Below are 18,455 nucleotides of genomic sequence, written 5' to 3'. Positions count from 1 at the left end.
CAGGAATGCATGCACTATTAATAAGTGCCAAAACTGGAAGCTTCATTAGAGAGAAGCTTAAGTAAGGAGTGCATAATTAGTTCCCATTATCTTCTCCATTATCTTTAAACTCATTTCCTCTTTCTGTTTAGTGAAGATAGCACTTGGAAAAGTGGCCAGATTGACAACCCCAGGAAGAAACTGTCTACAGAGGCAGTGCATGTTTCCACATGGTGCCTTGTCATTATGGCTCACTAGGAGAAGGCCAGTGAGAATCATGGTTTCAAGCCTCATCTGCACAACAAAAACACTCCAGTAGCTTAGAAAAGGCATCAGCAAAATGCACAGCTGAAGCAGATTAAAAAATCACTGCACAAATGAAAGAGTACATTCTGTACTGTTGTTGAAAACACACCTTTTGCCAAAACATGCTTGGTTTTCTGGATTTTAAAGTTGGGGCATGATACTGCCATTCTATATTCCAGCCTAGCTCTTTTTCTGGTCCAGCTACCTATGACGTCCTTCTTCTCTTCCCTGCAGAGAAATTTCCCTTGTCTCCCAGTTCAGTGAATCTTGCTGCAAACAGGACAAGTTTCTTTCCTGACAGAAATAAAAACCTGTGTTTGCTTTTATTTCTCTTGCAGCTGACACTAAGGTTCTCAGTTCATTCTGCATTTCACTACTTTTCTAGAGAAAGAACCCCTAGAGTTCTCAAATATCGCAGTATTTTTCCTGACAGGATGCCTATTTTCTTCAGCATTTCCTTCTAGCTCCCCGTGCAACAGTTCTGGATGGAGTTCTAGAATGTCTTATGTGCAAACCGGCCTGGTAGCACTGGAGATGGTGAGCCATTTGAAAACTCAAGAGTGAGTCTTTTACAGGCAAATTCCTACTGAGAAGCAGAAACTGCCTGAGCAAAGATAACACAAAGTTTCTCAAAGTTTGATCTAGCACTTGGGATACTTGTGTCTGCCATCAAAACTGTGTGGCTCAGGAGAAAAATTACTAAAATAATGAACCATGAAAATGGAGAAGAATACAGTCACGAAGGTACCTACAATTATAGGTACACAAAAGACTAATCTGTTTCAAACTACCTTTGAAGGCAGTTTGATCACTTTCATGTGATCTCTAAAGAGAGTTATACGAGTAATAGTGCCACTGTTAACTTCTTACCTTCTGGAAAGTAAGCAACATGCTAAGAAATCCTGAATTATTCATTAGTTTCAGAGCCTCAGTCCACGATGGCTTCACACATGGGCGTTCCTGATCAGGTGTTACTGAGTCTATTTTTCTTTGGAATAAAAGTAACACACAATCCATAATTCGCATTATCAAGTGAGGAGGTTTACCCAGTTTGCGAACAGTTGCAATGTCAGAAGGTTTTATTGTCTGAAAAATTAAAAAGGAAAATAATCCATTTATTTAAGCAATCACTTGATGGTAGAGAAAGATGTATTTGGGAGGACTGTATATGTAATGCAGTTGCTGCAGTTATGCAGGTAACTCAGATGCAGTACTGCAGGAAGTCCTAAGGTAGTACCACGTAGTGACTGCTTTATTACCTGACAGTAGAGGAGGCCCATCTTACCTCTCCACTGCCTCAGTTGTCATTTTTTTTTTCTACAAGGATTAACAGGTCAGTGCTAGTCATTTCAATATTTTCTTTTTCAAATCAGAAGCCTAAGCCAAAGCCATATTATTACAAATAGCACCATTAACTACATGCATATTCAGAGTATCTTTGATTCTGACCTGCAGGGCTGCTTCGGCTTCTTCCAATGCAGGTCGTGCAGCTTCAAGCTTCTCTTCTGCTGCTGCTTTATCAATGGCAATGTCATCCACAATGGCCTGAGCCTTGTCTTTTACCTTTTGCACCTGCATTTTGACCTTTTCGGCAGCTTGTGCTTTCATAGTTACTTCCAATAGAACTTCATCGGCTTTTTTTGAAGCCACAGCCAAATCTTTCTCCTTCATCACCAGCTCTTTGGAAAGATGATTTACTGAAACCTCAGCTTCCATCAGTTTTGCAAGACCTGTGTTGAACAAATTCCATTTTAGCAACAGAAAGACCAACTGAGAGAGAAAACTCAGTGAAGCAATCTGGATACTTAAAAATAAGTCCCTCAGATTCATATTTAGGAACCCAAGTGAGTGATCCCATTTGTTGAACACCAAAATTAATCAGGGGTAATATACATCTGCTGCTTAATTTTTCTTTTCTTTTGTTTTAAATCAGTAAGTCTTCAGAATCTGTCATTTGATCACTTGTTTATGTTCTTATATATGAGCAGTACATTAAATATTGAACACATACTGAAAAGCATTAGTATTTTGAATGGGACTCTTAAGAATTATGTGTGCAATTTCAGAAATCCATGAGACCATAAGAAGTAGATGACTGTATTCTCTGAAACAAAAGAAAGAGGTGGAAATTTGCATCCTGAGCAACGCAATGAAGACACAAGGAGACTAGACTGAACTTCTAAATTCAACATTAGATGAAGGTCCAGATGAGATGGGGGTAAAAGAAACTAAAGATTCTTGAGCAATACAATGTTCCAATATTTTTTTCAAACTATGAGAAAATCAGCTAGAAAAGCTATAAATATAAAAATCCTTACATATAAACGTATGCATCTAAATGTAAATGCATCATGTAAATCTTTCTAGCCCTCAAAAAAAGAAAGCACATATGTTCCTTCCAGGCACTCAGCCACCCTCTTCCTATGGAGATATGTATACACTGTTCAGTTCTGCAATCGGTAACAGCGGCAGAAGAAGTAGTTTAAGCTGAAGCGACTCCAGAGGAGGCCACGAAGATGATCAGAGGGCTGGAGCACCTCTCCTATGACAAAAGGCTGCGAGAACTGGGCTTGTTCAGCCTGGAGAAAAGAAGGCTCTGGGGAGACCTGAGCCTGAGCCTTCCAGTACCTGAAGGGGCTACAAGGAAGCTGGGGGGGGACTTTTTACAAGGGCCTGCAGTGACAGGACAAGGGGTAATGGGTTTAAATTGAAAGTGGGGAGGTTTAGATTAGATATCAGGAAGAAGTTCTTCATGGAAAGGATGGTGAGGCACTGGAACAGGTTGCCCAGAGAAGCTGAGGATGCCCCATCCCTGGAAGTGTTCAAGGCCAGGCTGGATGAGGCTTTGAGCAACCTGGTCTAGTGGAAGGTGTCCCTGCCCATGGCAGGGGGGGTGGAACTAGATGATCTTTAAGGTCCCTTCCAACCCAAACCATTCCATGGTTCTATAAGTTCACGTTCACTTCCAAACACCACTCAGTTTTCAAAACTGTGTAATTGTTTACTGTGTATGGCCTTGTGCAGTGCCTTGGAAACTTTACATCTGGTATATAACTGTTTCTTCAGAGAGACTGAATCTAAACATTTACTTACCTTCCCTCAGATTACTTTTAGCATGTTTAAATGCGAAAACTAGGATCACAGTAGTTACTTTGGCATGCATACATGTTAAAGCAGGAGTTTCAGGTATTTTAACAGCAAACATAATGTTTTCAAAACTCATCTGCAATCTGCAACATTCATGAAATTAATTGAAACAAAACCTCTGCATAAGTTGTAATCACACACAACAATTCTGCTTCTAAATGAAATTGAGCTCACAATGTAAATCCATAATTTAAGATTCTTTTCTCAGATTGTTCTCACCTTTAAAAAAAAAAGAAAAGCAAACAGATTTTACAGTACCTGTTCTCATACGTTCAGACAAACTTCCAACATTGGCAAACTTCTCTTTGTAAATAGTTTTGTATCCTCCAATGAAGGACAGGTAAGATTTTGGAGTCACAAATGTTCTTCGCCTATATCGTTCAAAGTATTCAACACATTTTTCAGCTACAATATCTTGAAATGTTCCCATGGTGTTAACAACACTCTGTTTCACTTCATCTGTGCACTCAATATGGTAGGAAACTAAAAAATGCTGTGCAACTGCTACAAGAGCATCTTTAGGCCAGCGCTGGAACCAGTCCATAGTACAGCCTGAAATCAGACCTGGAAATTTGAGTGCACGAGTTCTGAATTTTTCCCCAACGGGAGAAAAACAAAGAACCACATGCAGATTATTACGAACTCGAGTAAGAAAGTAATTATAAAGATTTTCACCAGTGGGAGTACGCTTTGGGTGCTCCTTCTTCATGGCCGGTATAAGGTCTTGCGTGATTTCACCTATTTCATCTCGTGCAAAAAGGTTTGAGACTTCACCTGAAGCCAAAACATTGTTCATGTACTCAAGAAAAGATTCATCTCTGATTTCATTGTCTGTGAATATAAAGACAATGCCCTTTCCTTTTTGCCCAGCAGTGCGGTACAAGATTTTCAAATCATCCAGAAGGTTGGTGGTGGCATATGTTCTGGGATAGAAAAGAATTAAAGAAAGAGAGAACAAAAATTAAAGACCATTTTAGGAAATATCTATCGTCTGTCTTAGCTTCCTTAAGGCAAGAAAAAATCTACATAATTACATCAGAAATCAACACCATATCTCCTGGTTTGATTTTCTTAGGGTTTTTTCCTTAACCATTTTCCCAACATGAATGACCAGTGCCATAAATCCCATAAATCACGGGGAAGGAGGTGAAAGCAACAAAAGAACATGCTGAAAAAAGGATGGTATGTCTAAGGTAATTATGATGCTGCTTTGCATCCCCACAGTTTGCACATGTAAATTTTTTATTAAAACTAAGTTAATACGGGTGGATTAAGTTGTCAAGTAGGTTCTGATACATGTAACCATTACTTAAATACAGCTGGATTATCCTTCAATGATATTGAGTGCAGGTTAAAGAAAATTATTAACAAACAAGCAAAACCAAAACCAAGGGTTTTATCGTGTTATTTTGGTTTAACTGAAATCAAGCCCCAGTAATGATACTTAAACATTATCACTTGGGCTGATCAGCTCTGCTGCAAATGGAAAACAATTTCCATTTTCATTACACCTCTTATAGATGGTGCACAGAAGTAAGATTCAGATGAAGTCCACACAAATTCAACTACAGAATTCAGATTATGGAATATAAAATGAAGTAAAGGAAGGTTAATAAAATGGCAGATTTTTTTCTATTATGTTCATAGCCAATTAAAGCTGAAATTAGGAACCTCCTTTCTTTGCAAGCAGTTTCTTATCTCCGAGAGTATCTTCACAGTCAAAAGTAATACTTGCAATACATACGACCCATTTTTCAGTATTTGAAAACAAGTATGCCATATAGAGTTGCCCAGTTCTCTTCCAGCTCTGTCTTACCAGTCATCTATAAATACCCTTAATGCAAGCACTGCAGAACTTTTAAAACAATCTAACTCTTCTGTTTGCCTGTGTCAGCTACAGCTATTGCAGTGATTATTGGTATTCTGATAAGAACATAGGAATTTCTCTACTGAGCAAGAATGGCAGTCCATCTAGTTCAATACTCAACACCAGCAATGAGAAATGCTACTTAGACAGAAAACATGAGCCAGCACCCATTATTCACTGTTAATTTCTTTCTTCCCCCCTCTATATTCGTAGCCGTTGTATTAGGAGTGTTAGAAGGTATGTCCATCTTGTCCTCTCAGCATTCATTAATGATCCTGCTAATATTGTCTTCCTCCACAGCCTCCTGTGGCAAGTTACAAAAGATGACAATCTGCTTTGTAACTACAGACTTTCAGCTACCTGCTTTTAGCTCACCTCAAATTAGCTTCAGCAAACGAACCTCTCCTAAGTGACTGAAATATTTATTTGCCTTATTAATGCATTTTGAATCTTGCAAGTCTAGGGACCTTATTCTGTGAGTCTACATTTTTTTTCTCCCTCCAGGATTTTGTTACCCACTGTTCTTTCCTTCTGCTTCTGGGACACAGGAAGAGGCTGTGATGTGTCTTTCTCTTTCCTTTCATCAGAACCTCATAACATTGTTCAAAGACCTGATATATCTCTCTAAGGAAGATTTCTCGGTGTGTTGAGCAGTTTGCAGAATGAAATACACACTGCCAGCCCTCAGTGCTTACCCCCGTAAACCCTATGACAAATGAGAAACAGATGGAAGGCAGTAGTTACTCCCAGTCACTTTGGATTTCTACAAATTACTAAATTCCAGCACTACAAACTACTAAGCCATTGATAGCCGTTGCAATAATACAGTCAGGGTACATAAGCATCTACAGAAAAAGTTACTATTTCCCCTGGCCATCAGCATTTGCCCATTATACAGAATAGAAAAGCAAATTATTCCATATTATTTTTTGTGCAAAATAGTATTTTAGTGGGATTTCCCAAGGGTACACTGCAGACTTAAATGCTGAAGGAAAGACAGATGTCTTGTCAGTAGCACAAAGGCAGCAAAACAGACTCAGGTTCTGTTATCTATAGATTGGGCATTTGCACAGATGTTTTTGATCGAAAATGTAGTTTAATATGTGGGATAAAATGTTTGACACGTTTGTATTTCTTTAAGTTGATTGTGAGACATTAATTTCTATAGCAAATGAAGGAGCAAATGTCTCCGTACACTGTGTTGTGTTACCTTGTTAAAGTAATCTGAAAGCTCTCATATCCAGCAATATATGATGCTAGTCTGGTCAGACTCTGTTTTCCAGATCCACCCACACCCACCAACAATGCATTTCCTTGTGGAGTACGAATAATGCGTGATATTTTTATCAAATGGATGATTGCATCCTGTGTATTGAGAGAAAAATGGATGAAAAGATGTAAAAATAACACTATGTATATTCCAGTAGAAGCACATCACCAAGCAACTCCCTCGCAACAGCCAGATAGCTTTTCTGGAGCCTGTGCAAAAGACTCAGTCCTGTACTCATCCAAATCAACAAGAGATTTCCCCCTGACTTCAGCGGGTAGCAGGGCTAGAAACGCCAAGAGAAACGTCATTGTATCAAGCTCATTATGAAGCAGTGTCTTATGCAGTGTTTGTATTCAGCAGAGCGGAGGGCATGCCTCTTAGGGGACAGAAGGAAAAGCAGAAAGGACATGGATTAACACCCTCCCCCAGTCTTTTAGCTGAGCTATTTACACGCTCTCTAAATAGGTTGCCAAAAGTAAAATACAAGCACACTTCAGACATTTCTTATTCCATTGTTCTATTTATCTTAGAGCAAGGATTAATCTGAAATGCCCTAAAAATCTACCAAACCACTCAGTCTAAAGCTGAAGAAAGCATCAAGCACTGAGCGACCTTTGAGAAGGAGGCAATTTTCAGAGATGTGAGATGACATTCACAGTGTGCACTGGAGAAACAAGTGAGTTGTGCTTTGCATTACCCAGGGCAGGAGAAAGAAAATTTGGGGAACTGCAAAGAGATGGGAATAATTTGTGGGAGCAAAGGCAGCTGGGAGACAGCTGCATGGCTTTATAGAGTTCATTTGTAAGGCTTGTTGGATACAGGCCTATCCATTCTGAGCTATTTCCAAAATAATTTGATAGAAACATACAAGATCCATGTATTGGTAAGTGCAAAAGACCAGGAACTTTCTGTGTTAATATAATTACAGTCACTAATACCTTGAAAAATACTAAATCCATCTTTGATCCTCTGATAGTTTCATTGTACTGTTGCATGAACATCTGTAATCTTTCAGCCAAATAATCCAAAGATGGGATAGGCTCATAAATTTTAGGAGCCTTCGACTCTGCATCATCAGGTTCATCTCCAGTAGCTTCTGGGACATCACGCAAGAAATCCACAAAGTATGATTCTGTAGACATATCTTCAAATAAATTTTGACCGTGTTCTGCATAAGCAATCTACAACAATACATTAAGGACTGCTTTAGTCATGAAACATTTCATTGGTCTCTTTCTGTGGTAAATACTGGAACACTCTTTGCCTACCTTTTTCATCATGTCCTCAAACCAGTCTTTATCACTTTGGCTGATGAACCTGTCTGCAATAACACGTCTGCATTCATGCTGGAACAAGGCTACCAAAACACTGATGCTCTGGCAGACTTCAGAAGTAACTGTAAGTATTCCTTGCCAAATACGACTGAGGTCTCGTAAATTAAAGATGTAATGAAATTTAGCTGGAGTTGGTAACATCTACGAAATAATGTCATAAGCTATATTCAGATAACTACTAAATAAATATATCTTCTATCTACTATTAAATGAATATGGAAATTTTCACAGACTTCAAAATCAACATTGCATTAAAGCAGAAGTACATGCTTGGCATTTAAGAGACAATGTTAAAAATGAAGAAATGACAGTAGCAATGACCAGCTCCTTTATTTCACATAATTTCACTCGAATTTCTTTGGATCTTTCAAGTTCCAGGAGCATTCACTGAAGGGCAGCCGAAACAGTTTAGTTAACAATGGCATTGAAGACCACAGTAAAAATGTCAGCATTGCTTAACCTGTGGTGTTGCTCCTGCCCTTTCTTCCAGATCATTTCTGTCATTCTCTTTTGTCCTCTCCAAGAACATGTGAGGAAGAGTTCATGAAGAAAAGGAAAAGTAGATGGAGAAAAGCAAAGAAAAGAGAGCAGAAAAATGAGAAAACATTATTTGAAAAAAAAAAAAATAACAACTTAGCAAAAGCTACGTTTTCTCTACAGGCAGTTAATTAGCAGTAATAAGCACCATTTCTGGGGAATATACTGGCCAATAGTGGACTTGGTCAATAGGTTCACTAGAACGCTCTCTATCTCTCTGTGTAAGTCAAGTTTATGACTGCAGTTGACCTGTCTGGGAAATTTTAACCAACAATTTTCTGGTCTAGAAAATATTTATCAAATCCCTGCCTATCTCTATCTTTCCACCGCTGTCCTCCACTTTTTACATTAGAAGATCAAATTTGGCATAAATTTCTATGCTGTAATTTTACTCTTAATTTTTCAAATTTCAGTCCACATATACATTTTATTTCCTATTTCAAAGCAACGTTTGCTTAGGAATTGCAGTTAAATGTTTTTACAATCTGTTTGAAATGGAAGAAGAAAATATTTAGAATTTACTAGATACCACATTTCATTTGTTTTGAATTGATTCCCTTTCTGCCAAATTAGACTTCTTTCCTTTAATTCAGAACTTTAAAAGTTTCTCACAATCCCAAATGCCTTTACAGAAGATTCCTAACTAATTTTTAATTTATGGTTCCTTATGCCTTTGAAATTTTCTCAACCAGACTACCTCTTCCTATCAGCTATGTTTACTGTATTATATTTATAAAATGTAATTCTTATGTTAGCTATAGAAGGCACCGTATATGATTATGTTTTTAATTAGCTAACTAGGTACTGATAGCAACAAATTCAGAACAGAGGCATCAGCCAACAGTTATACATAGAGGTCACAGCTTCACATCATGAAGTATGAACACACATGACAGTACAAAAGACTTGGGTGTTGTTTTGGCTTTGTCATGGTACAGATGTTTCAAAGGCTTCTTAACAGATGTAATTTTACCTTTGCTTTTGTCGCTTGCCAAACCTTTCGAGTTGTAGATACTAATGCTGAAGCCAGTTTACATATTTCTGCAGGGAAATGTCGTTGTTCACAGAAATAGCCCTCAGCTATTGTTCGAAATATTTTGTCAATAGAGGAACTGGAAGGCAGTGTGCAGTTGTAGATGGCGAAGTGGCGTTTCAGGCGCTGTGGGATGTCGTTCCGACCACCCCCAGCGTGAATCATAGCAGCTACAAACTGGATGTCAACTACATTGGTGAATTCTCCTGGCTTCTCCAAATTGTAAAAACCTTTCTGTTCCATCAGCTGTCTTACAATCTCATTGGTGATCTAGTTAACACCCAAAAAAAGAAATGGAGCAGTTCAGTGTTTCAGGGTTCTCAAAAAAAGGAAAGAGGAAATCTCCAGTAAAATAAATTAGCAGACAGGTAGCAACATGGTACCAAGCGCTCTGATGCAGTGGATTGGCTGCATGTAAGCTTCATGTGCTAAGTAGTTCTGGACATGAGGTCAGACATTCCACTGCATTTCCATAATATCAATCTAAGAAAATTCAGCATTCAAAGCTTCAGTACAGACTATATATTCAGACTGACACAGGCATTTAGATAGTGACAAAGAACGGTTAGTTTAGCACAAAGTATAGTCACACATTCACTTGTATAGAGGCAGTGAGAGAGAAGGATTACAGAACTATACTGGGAGTAGGAAAAGCACTTTTTCTCAGCAGTGTTTTTATTTAAGTCAAATTTTCAGAGTAAAGTTCTATAAGTACTCATTTATCAATATTTCAGGACATCTCACTAGTCTTGGATGTCAACTGTGATGTCAGATTTCACCAAATAATAACTGTACTTTGAAGTCAAGAGTAGATGGAAGAAGCAAGGAGTCTCTGATCACTTCTTGGATTTGCATGCTGCCTTTCCCAGATTGGTTCTTAGTACAAGTAGTTTGGAAATTCTGCAAGCTCTCTATGTAAGCAAAACAGAAGGCTTAAAAGCTACAATGATTGCACCAAGTGGCTTGATGGTGACCCTAATCTTTTGGGACTGACAGCTTATTACTTTTGGCCAAAACTGGCTTAGGGAAATTGCTTTTAGAAGACATACTGGGTCTAGTCCATATTATGATGTCTTGTTCCTAAACTTTCCTATTTTTGCACCCCACAGATCAGCATTTCCATCAGCAGCAGTGGCAAGACACTGATTCCCAAATGTTAACATTTTCCTTCTACCTGATCACCCCATTCATTAATCACAGGCATGTTGATGTCATCAATAAAGACTGTCATTTTCTTCCCTGCTGGAGGTCCATATGTGGTGCCCATTCTTTTATCTATGTAACTTTCTATGCTCCTTTGGAACATATTCGGCAGAGTTGCAGAAGAAAAGTTTAGGCATTTGGTCAAGTAAACATCAGGATCATATTTGCTTGTGTAATCCTGCAAGACAAACCAATTTTAAAGTAAAGTGTACTAGTACCTCCAGCCCTGTAAAAATCAGACATCTAAAAAATCTCAGTCCTGCTATTAACTTCAAAATGTCAAACAGCAGTTTATTTAAGATAAATATACCATCTTCGACCCGAAATTCAAACAAATTCTCAGTTGATGTTTTGCATAAAGTTTCTAAGTATTGAAATGCATAAGCTTTTAACAGAATTCACTAAGTGTTACAACAAGTAAATATGTGACAACTCAAGATGTAAATAAACTTTTCCTTAGCAATTGTCAGGGTTTTTCTAAATTCAAGCTGTTAGTGATGATCTCTAAAGCGGTCTGCAAGGAACAAGTGAAAAAACGAATTCTTTTTCCCGTTTACACTACAGCACCATTTCTTACAACAAAAGCAGTGGAAAGGAACAGTAATGTAAAATTAAACCCAGCTACATTGCATTTACTGACAGCTATCCTCTCTTAATGAAGAAAAGAATCCTTGGGTTTTATGAATGCATACAATTTCCTCCGCTGCTGCTGATGCCCTAAAGCAACAAAGTTTCAATTTTCTTATTTAGTGAGGTTTTATAATGGAACTGGAAAGAAAAAGATGTAACCCTGGAGTCACACCAGGGCATATATATAAAGCATGGGAAATATTTTGTTTAGTAAGAGCCCTGGGACATAAAAATAGTATTAAATATTCCAGATTTTCAACATTATTTCTTTTTAAAGATTCAATTCTTCTGCAATGATGACAAATTGAATATAATTTTAATTATTTTTATAACAAGATTGACTATAAATGTTCCCATTTTGTATCCTCAGAAAAATAAGCCTATATAATTGCTGATTAAGTGCTGTAGGAACAACTCCAGTAAGACATACACTCTGCATCACAACAGAAAGTAAGACTCAGCTAGGCCCCCTCAAAATATTTTGATGAATATTGTTAAATTGTTCATTTTGTTGATAGAATGATCTCAGTTTAACAAAAGGCACCCTTCAGAAACAGGTTTTTCTCAGGCATCACAAAAATGACAGTCTACATGTAATGTATACTCAACAGCCCTATATTTGGTGAGTACTCTTGACAGCTGATGGGTTGGTGTAGGTCACTGCTCAGACCTCTCCTCAGGGCTCCAACCAGTTGTACAAAACTGAGGTACCAGGTTCAGGGTGCTGGGAGTGGGGACTGTGGGGCAGCACCATGTGAGAAGAGGATGGGGCTTCCCCATGCCAGACACAGCCAGCTCCAACAGACCCACCACAGCCACTCAGCCTGTGTAAGAAAAGGCAAAACGCTGCCTGGGAGCTGAGAGAGAAAAGTGAGGAAAAATGTGACAGGAACAGCCCTGCAGACACCAACGTGAGAGCAGAAAGAAGGGCAGGAGGTGTTCCAAGAGACATTCCCCTGCAGCCCATGAAGAAGACCATCGTGATGCAGGTTAGCCCCCTGCAACCCACAGAGGACCACATTGGAGCAGATATCCACACTGGAGGTTCCACACCACAGTAGGTGGATGTGCTCTGAAGGAAGCTGCAGTACGTGGAGAGCCCATGCTGGAGCAGGCTCCTGGTAGGACCTGTGGCCCTGTGGAGAGAGGACCCCATGCTGGAGCAGGCTGCTCCTGAAGGACTGCACCCCATGGGAGGGACCCATGCTGAAGCAGCTCGTGAAGAACTGCAGCCATGGTAACGCAAGCTGGAGCAGTTCATGAAGGCCTGTTTCCTGTGGAAGGGGCCCCTGTGGGAGAAGGCAGCAGCGTGAGGAAGAAGGAGCAGCAGAAAGGAGCTGTTACGGACTGACCTCAGCCCCCATTCCTCATCTCCCTGTGCTGCCTGGAGGGGGAGAAGGTAGAGTCAGGGATGAAGGAATGAGTGAAGGTGAGCCTGGAACAAAAGGAGGGGTGAGGGAAGGCTGATTTTAGTATTGTCTTTGTGTTTCGCCATCCTATTCTAATTTTAATTAGCAATAAATTAATTTAATTTTCCCAAAGTCAAGTCTGTTTTGCCTGTGACAATAACTGGTGAGTGATCTCCCTGTCCGTACCTCAACCCCTCTCCTGTTGAGGAGGGGAAGGGAACCAGTGGATGGGTGGGGGTCTTGCAGCTGACCAAAGTCAACCCACCCCAACTATGAATACACAACCATTCAAAAAACACACTTGTGTTTTATTCATTATGGCATTTCAGAATCTCTATGTATGAACAGTAATATCCCATAGTACATAAATGAGAACTATCTTTGAAAAATAAGAGGTTATTTAATGGTATTATTTTTGTTGGTTAAACTGTCAGAGAATTTTCAACTTTACCATACCAGTTTCTCGTTAAATTCTGTATTTTTTGCAGTTCATGAATTAATGGTGCGGAGAGTGAAGGTCTTAATAACACTCTAAGTTCTTTATTTTTATATGTACTTATGCCTTACTCAGTGCTGAAGATTTCTTTATATTAATTCAGATTACTATCTGAAATGTTCCATATTATTTATTATTTTACTTTTTCATTAAACCAGATGCTTATTTCTGGAAATTTCTTTTCCACAAGGTGTAGTAAAGCCAAATTCTGCAGAAGGGGAAGCAGAAGGGGAACAGTTGTGAAGGCTGTTAACGCTCACTCCTAACCTTAAATGAGATCAAATACCTACTGGCATTATGCTCTCTTGTGTAAGGAACATACTCTGCTCTATAGAATAGACACAGGGTAAGCAACTCCCAAGAATCAGCTCCAATTATTTTTAGGGACAGGAATGGCAGCTGAAGGCTGGAGGTTGCCAGTATCTGGATAAAATCCAGCATGCAGAATATCAAGACCACCACCCAGACCCCGCCTTTTTGCTCTGCTAAAATAGTTCTCCACCTAGTGCCAGGAACAGAAGTTGACATTACACCGGCATGTGTGTTGGCATCAACAGCTCAGCTGAAAAAGTAGTATTAATGACTGCTGGCATTGGTACAACTCATTTTAAGTCAGGGCTCAGAAAGCACATGGCCAGGGGACACTAAATGGCTCCAGATTTTAAGAAAGCCAAAGGTCAATTTAGGCCAGTTTTTTTCAGTTATTTTCAATTTTAAGACCTCCGCAAATCCCCCAGTGGAGGTACAGATGCCTGTATGGCAAATCTGGGTTTGTCCAGCCTTTCGATTATTCGCTCTCCTGTAGTAAGTTGTTAACATTTTTAAGCGTCATATGATCAACCTGCACCTTTTTATAATATGGAAAGCATGTATTTGTTAATTTAATAGCAATGCTGCTGTTATTTTCTTCTACAGAAAGAACAGTATGTCTTTTTCAGTGAAGGAATTAAGAGAGCAGATAATAAACACTAAATTTACCCTGTGAAGAATTACCCTGAGGAAAGAAGGAAGTTCTTTATTTCTCTTGACTTTGGCTTGTGAAGATAGTCTGTGTAACAAGGGTGTACAAAAGATCAGTTCACACACAGTACCGCTGACAAACACAGGGAAATACAAGTCCTCCAAGGATCAATATTTTCTTAGCAAATTCTCTGTTTTGACTTCTCAAAAGAAAAGAAAGAGTATGAAAGAGCATTTACCACATGACCGTGTGACCATGGTTAGTAAAGTTTAAAAGAACTCTTTAAAGTATAGATACTTACGGGTTTCTGCCTGTAGGCTACATGAGTACAGGCAAAATGCATCAGTAAGAATGCTAGTACGTAATCAGAAGAAAAATCTAATTACTCTTACACTTCAATTTAACATTTATACCAGTGCCAATTACTGCAATGTTAACTTACAAAGATATTACATGTTTTTCCATTCCACCTACCTTAATCATGACTGTTTTTGCTGTTCCCTGTTCCCCAACTAGCAGAACAGCTTTTCCTTGCCTCATGATAGTGTGCATTAGAAAGTGTGTTCGGACGCTGTCTACATTCGGAACTAGAATGGAAGTATATTCTGGTATTGAATCTTTAGGGTAAATATATTCAGGGACCTGCATAAGACACACACACAAAAAGTTTGAGACTTTCCACCTGCCCACACTATCACTTTGCATCAAACACAAAACCAAATGTACTTTATAAAATGTATATTAGCAAAGCTTTTCTTCCTGAAAGCCCAGCATACATTTATAATCAATCAGTACCTTGCCAAGCTTTTCCTACCAAGGTGTTAGACTAACAAGATATTTTCACTCCACTATTCCCCATTACATGAAGAAAGCTTTTCCTTGCTGGGAGTTCTTAAATAGCAGGGCGATAGACAGTAGGCAGAGTTAAAATCACTCCTGTTTCAATTCCAAAGCTATTTCAGATGCATATTCCTATACTGCGCCAAAGATATTTATGAAGAAAAGAAAGAAATCTTTCAAAAAAGAAACTCTTGAGCATTCGGTAGGGTTAATCTTCCTAACCACATAATGCAGGGTTTTAAATAACAAAATAATATGCCTATTACCAAATACATCTTTCTATCTTTCTTGCCCGCTCATTCAGAAAGCGCAGCATGTCGCAGCATACAAACCTTCTTTGACCAGTGCTCCCACTGGCCACAGGCATTGATACCAAATTCAAACATGGTTTCTTCTCCATCCACAGCTGGAAGTTCTTTCACTGCAGAATGCTTCCGTAGGAACAGCTCCATTTTCAGCCTGTCATCCGGTTCCAAAAGAGCTCCGGCTGACCACATCACAGCAAAAACAAACAAGCGAGCAATATGTTCCTCGCTGAGCTGCTTCTCACCTCGGTCAGACAATAGACCCTGCAAAGCAGATGCAATATGTAACTACTGTCCTCCTAGAACGATGTCCCAGCCCAAATAACAGAATGAGAGAGAGAAAAACTGAATGACACATCTACCTGTAGGAGGTCAATAGCTTGTTTGATGTACATACATTCTAAAATTGTCATTTTTGGTGTCACAGCAGAGAAAACAAAATCTATCACATCCTGGAAAGGAAAAATATAATTTAAAAAATTGTTCACCAGTTTCAATGGTATGACTTATTCTTAGATACGAACAATTTCTTAATTTCAAATATATTCTGACCTTTATTCCAAACAACACTTTTCCCCATTTCTGGGATTATAAATACTGAATTTAGACCATGACATTTTGCTAATAATAACATATTAGAAAAATAACTTTGAGGTACCACAGTTAGCAGAAGGATTCTATGAGCTCCATAGAGGTATTTCCTTAGGGATCTGCCATTTGTACTCTCCACTGGAGATTTTAATCTACTAATGCCATTTTTGCAGTAGGAAGATAAAAGCACCAGAATTGCTATAATATGTATACAACACATGACTTCACCACTATAAATGTTTATTTGTCTGATCTGTTCTGACTGCACCATAATGTACCTATCCCTCTTGAAATCAATAGTCTCAGTTTTCTGTAGAACCCTGGCAGGATCCAAAGGGAATCTGGCAATTTATTTTAATGGAAACTTGACTTTCCTCAGGTTACTCCACAGTGATGGCTACCATGCTTGCCTTTGCCAGGTATTCTGCAACATCTTTAGCAAAGCTTCAAATTGATGTAAAGTCCTCTCTGAGATTTGCAGTGCAGAATTATTTTAAAATATCAATTGCCATCAGTAGTACAGACTGATGTATAGTACAACCTACTTTCACTTTCGTTTAACAATTTTTAATATAATTCCCTCCCTATGGGTTCCATTTGCCTTCATAATATTTGGAAGTAACCTGGCTACTCATTCTGGGACATAAAAGTACAACAGGGACACTATGGGAGACAGTAATTTTGGGGGAATTTCCATTTATGTCTGCCATGTCCTGTCAGTGAAAAAGTTAAGTTAATGAAGATGTGATCACCCAAATATCTAAACAAATGCCTAGATATTTTTGAAAAATCAGTGAGATGCCTACCCACATACTCACCAGCTTTGTTCCAAGTTTTAGTTTACTCTTTTTGCCACTAAAGTTATCTAAGAACTTTATGCTGAGTATTTATTGGCACAGAGACTGAATCAAAATTTTTACCCATCCTCCTGTGTTCCATCTCACTAGAACTGTGGGTAACAAGCACAACAGATATATATAACGAGAAAAAACTCATCTTAACCTAGAACAGAGCTCACGGCTAAGCGGTCGGCAAAAGAAGACAGTATGAATGTGGGCATACATAGGAGGAGGAAGGCTTAGAAAACAAACATCCCTTTTCTTGAAATTACTTGTTGACTAGCAAAAGTGATTCCACATCTGTGTGTTGCTTTTTGTGGCTTTCTGTATAAAATGCCTGTTTTGCCCCCAACAGTACATAAGTGTTCAAGTGACTAACTGAGGGGGTTGTGGGTAACACAAAGAATGGGTACAAGTAAGGCACTGCAAGCAGTGTGGGAGATGCAAATCTAAAGACCCTTAAAATTTGGATCTAAATCTCTCTGCGATTCAGCTTCTTCATCTGTAAAATAGACTAGATGTCTCACGGGGCACTGCAAATTGTTTAATAATTGATTTGAGACACTCAGAATAAAGATATTTCATGAGTCAAAGTAGTCTGTACTTTTCAGAGCCCAATTTTCACCGTAACGAGTTTTATGGTACTTATGATTCCAGTGAGGTTTATGTAATTCTTGTACTTAGAGCTTATGGAGGGGGTGGGGAGGGGAAACAGGTCCATACACGCTAGTATTTTATTACTACTATTTTTAAAAGGATGCAACATCAAGATAGCAATTAGCATGAATTAACTACGTATTAGGGTATTTTGTTTGGACAGGTAGTATGGAAAAATAAATTGGGCCATGACAAATACACATAAATTGTGAAGAATTTGGATCAGGAACTTGCTATCCTTTTAAAGGCAAAAAGAAGTCAGATGGTAAAAAATCAAATGAGAAAAGACCCTTCCGCATAACATACAGTCACCGTGCAACTTGCTGGACTGTATAACACTCTACAGGACAAGAAGTAACATACACAAAGGTTTTAGACAAGCACAAGAACAATTAAATGATTCACAAGTATTATTTGTAATATTAATTTGAACATCAGCATTGAAATATTAAATCTAATAAATTCTATGGATTTTATATTCAAATCTAAGATCCAGGGGCAACAGCAGCCTTTACCCAAATACATTTAAGGTGAGATTTAGTGTGCGAGGAGGAATAAGTCACATCTGTCTAGTCTGCTCTTTTTAGGACTTCTCTGAAGTCTCCAGAATAGGTCAGTAAGAGATCCAGGACACCAGATTTTAGTTTAAAAAAGGAAAGTGAGTGTGATTTAAGATATAGTAGACTTTTTTTTCACTTAAAAAATACATAGACATGCTGAAACTTATGTTACTTATATAACATCCACCCCTAGTTTGAGCTTCACACTTTACTGACAAACTAAATAACGCCACTCTGGTAATTATTTTAATTATTTCAGTTATTTGAAACTGTCTGAGATAATTACTTCCATCAGCTAAGCAATTCTGTTGCTTACAGATAGCAGCATCATTCACAGACAAGAAATTGGCAGTACAGCTTCGAAATTTGAGACATTAAATGGGGATAGGAGTTTACTTGAAATTACTCCTAAGCTGGAAATGTTACTGAGAAGAAAGAACTGGGAGAGGGAGGGTGAAAGTCCAACCCTGAGTCACATTTTTGAAAAAATC

General features: G+C 38.6%; 1 protein-coding gene across 1 annotated transcript in view; it reads right to left on the bottom strand.

The window, feature by feature from the left end:
* The window catches only part of LOC104512277 (dynein heavy chain 5, axonemal-like), a gene marked incomplete at both ends in the record, with an annotated part of 92,726 nt that overhangs the window by 1,694 nt on the left and 72,577 nt on the right, over positions 1–18,455 (bottom strand). The window contains 11 exons of the mRNA XM_010155198.1: positions 1,156–1,371; positions 1,735–2,015; positions 3,691–4,355; positions 6,510–6,664; positions 7,508–7,750; positions 7,838–8,044; positions 9,414–9,743; positions 10,648–10,854; positions 14,647–14,814; positions 15,345–15,581; positions 15,680–15,769. Coding sequence (XP_010153500.1) covers positions 1,156–1,371; positions 1,735–2,015; positions 3,691–4,355; positions 6,510–6,664; positions 7,508–7,750; positions 7,838–8,044; positions 9,414–9,743; positions 10,648–10,854; positions 14,647–14,814; positions 15,345–15,581; positions 15,680–15,769 — 2,799 coding nt within the window. The remainder of the gene's footprint in view (positions 1–1,155; positions 1,372–1,734; positions 2,016–3,690; positions 4,356–6,509; positions 6,665–7,507; positions 7,751–7,837; positions 8,045–9,413; positions 9,744–10,647; positions 10,855–14,646; positions 14,815–15,344; positions 15,582–15,679; positions 15,770–18,455) is intronic.

The sequence above is a fragment of the Eurypyga helias genome, unplaced genomic scaffold (assembly GCF_000690775.1).
Source record: "Eurypyga helias isolate BGI_N326 unplaced genomic scaffold, ASM69077v1 scaffold4957, whole genome shotgun sequence".
NCBI lineage: Eukaryota > Metazoa > Chordata > Aves > Eurypygiformes > Eurypygidae > Eurypyga > Eurypyga helias.
Note: the sequence above shows the minus strand (reverse complement) of the source record. Positions and strands in the feature narration are given on the sequence as shown.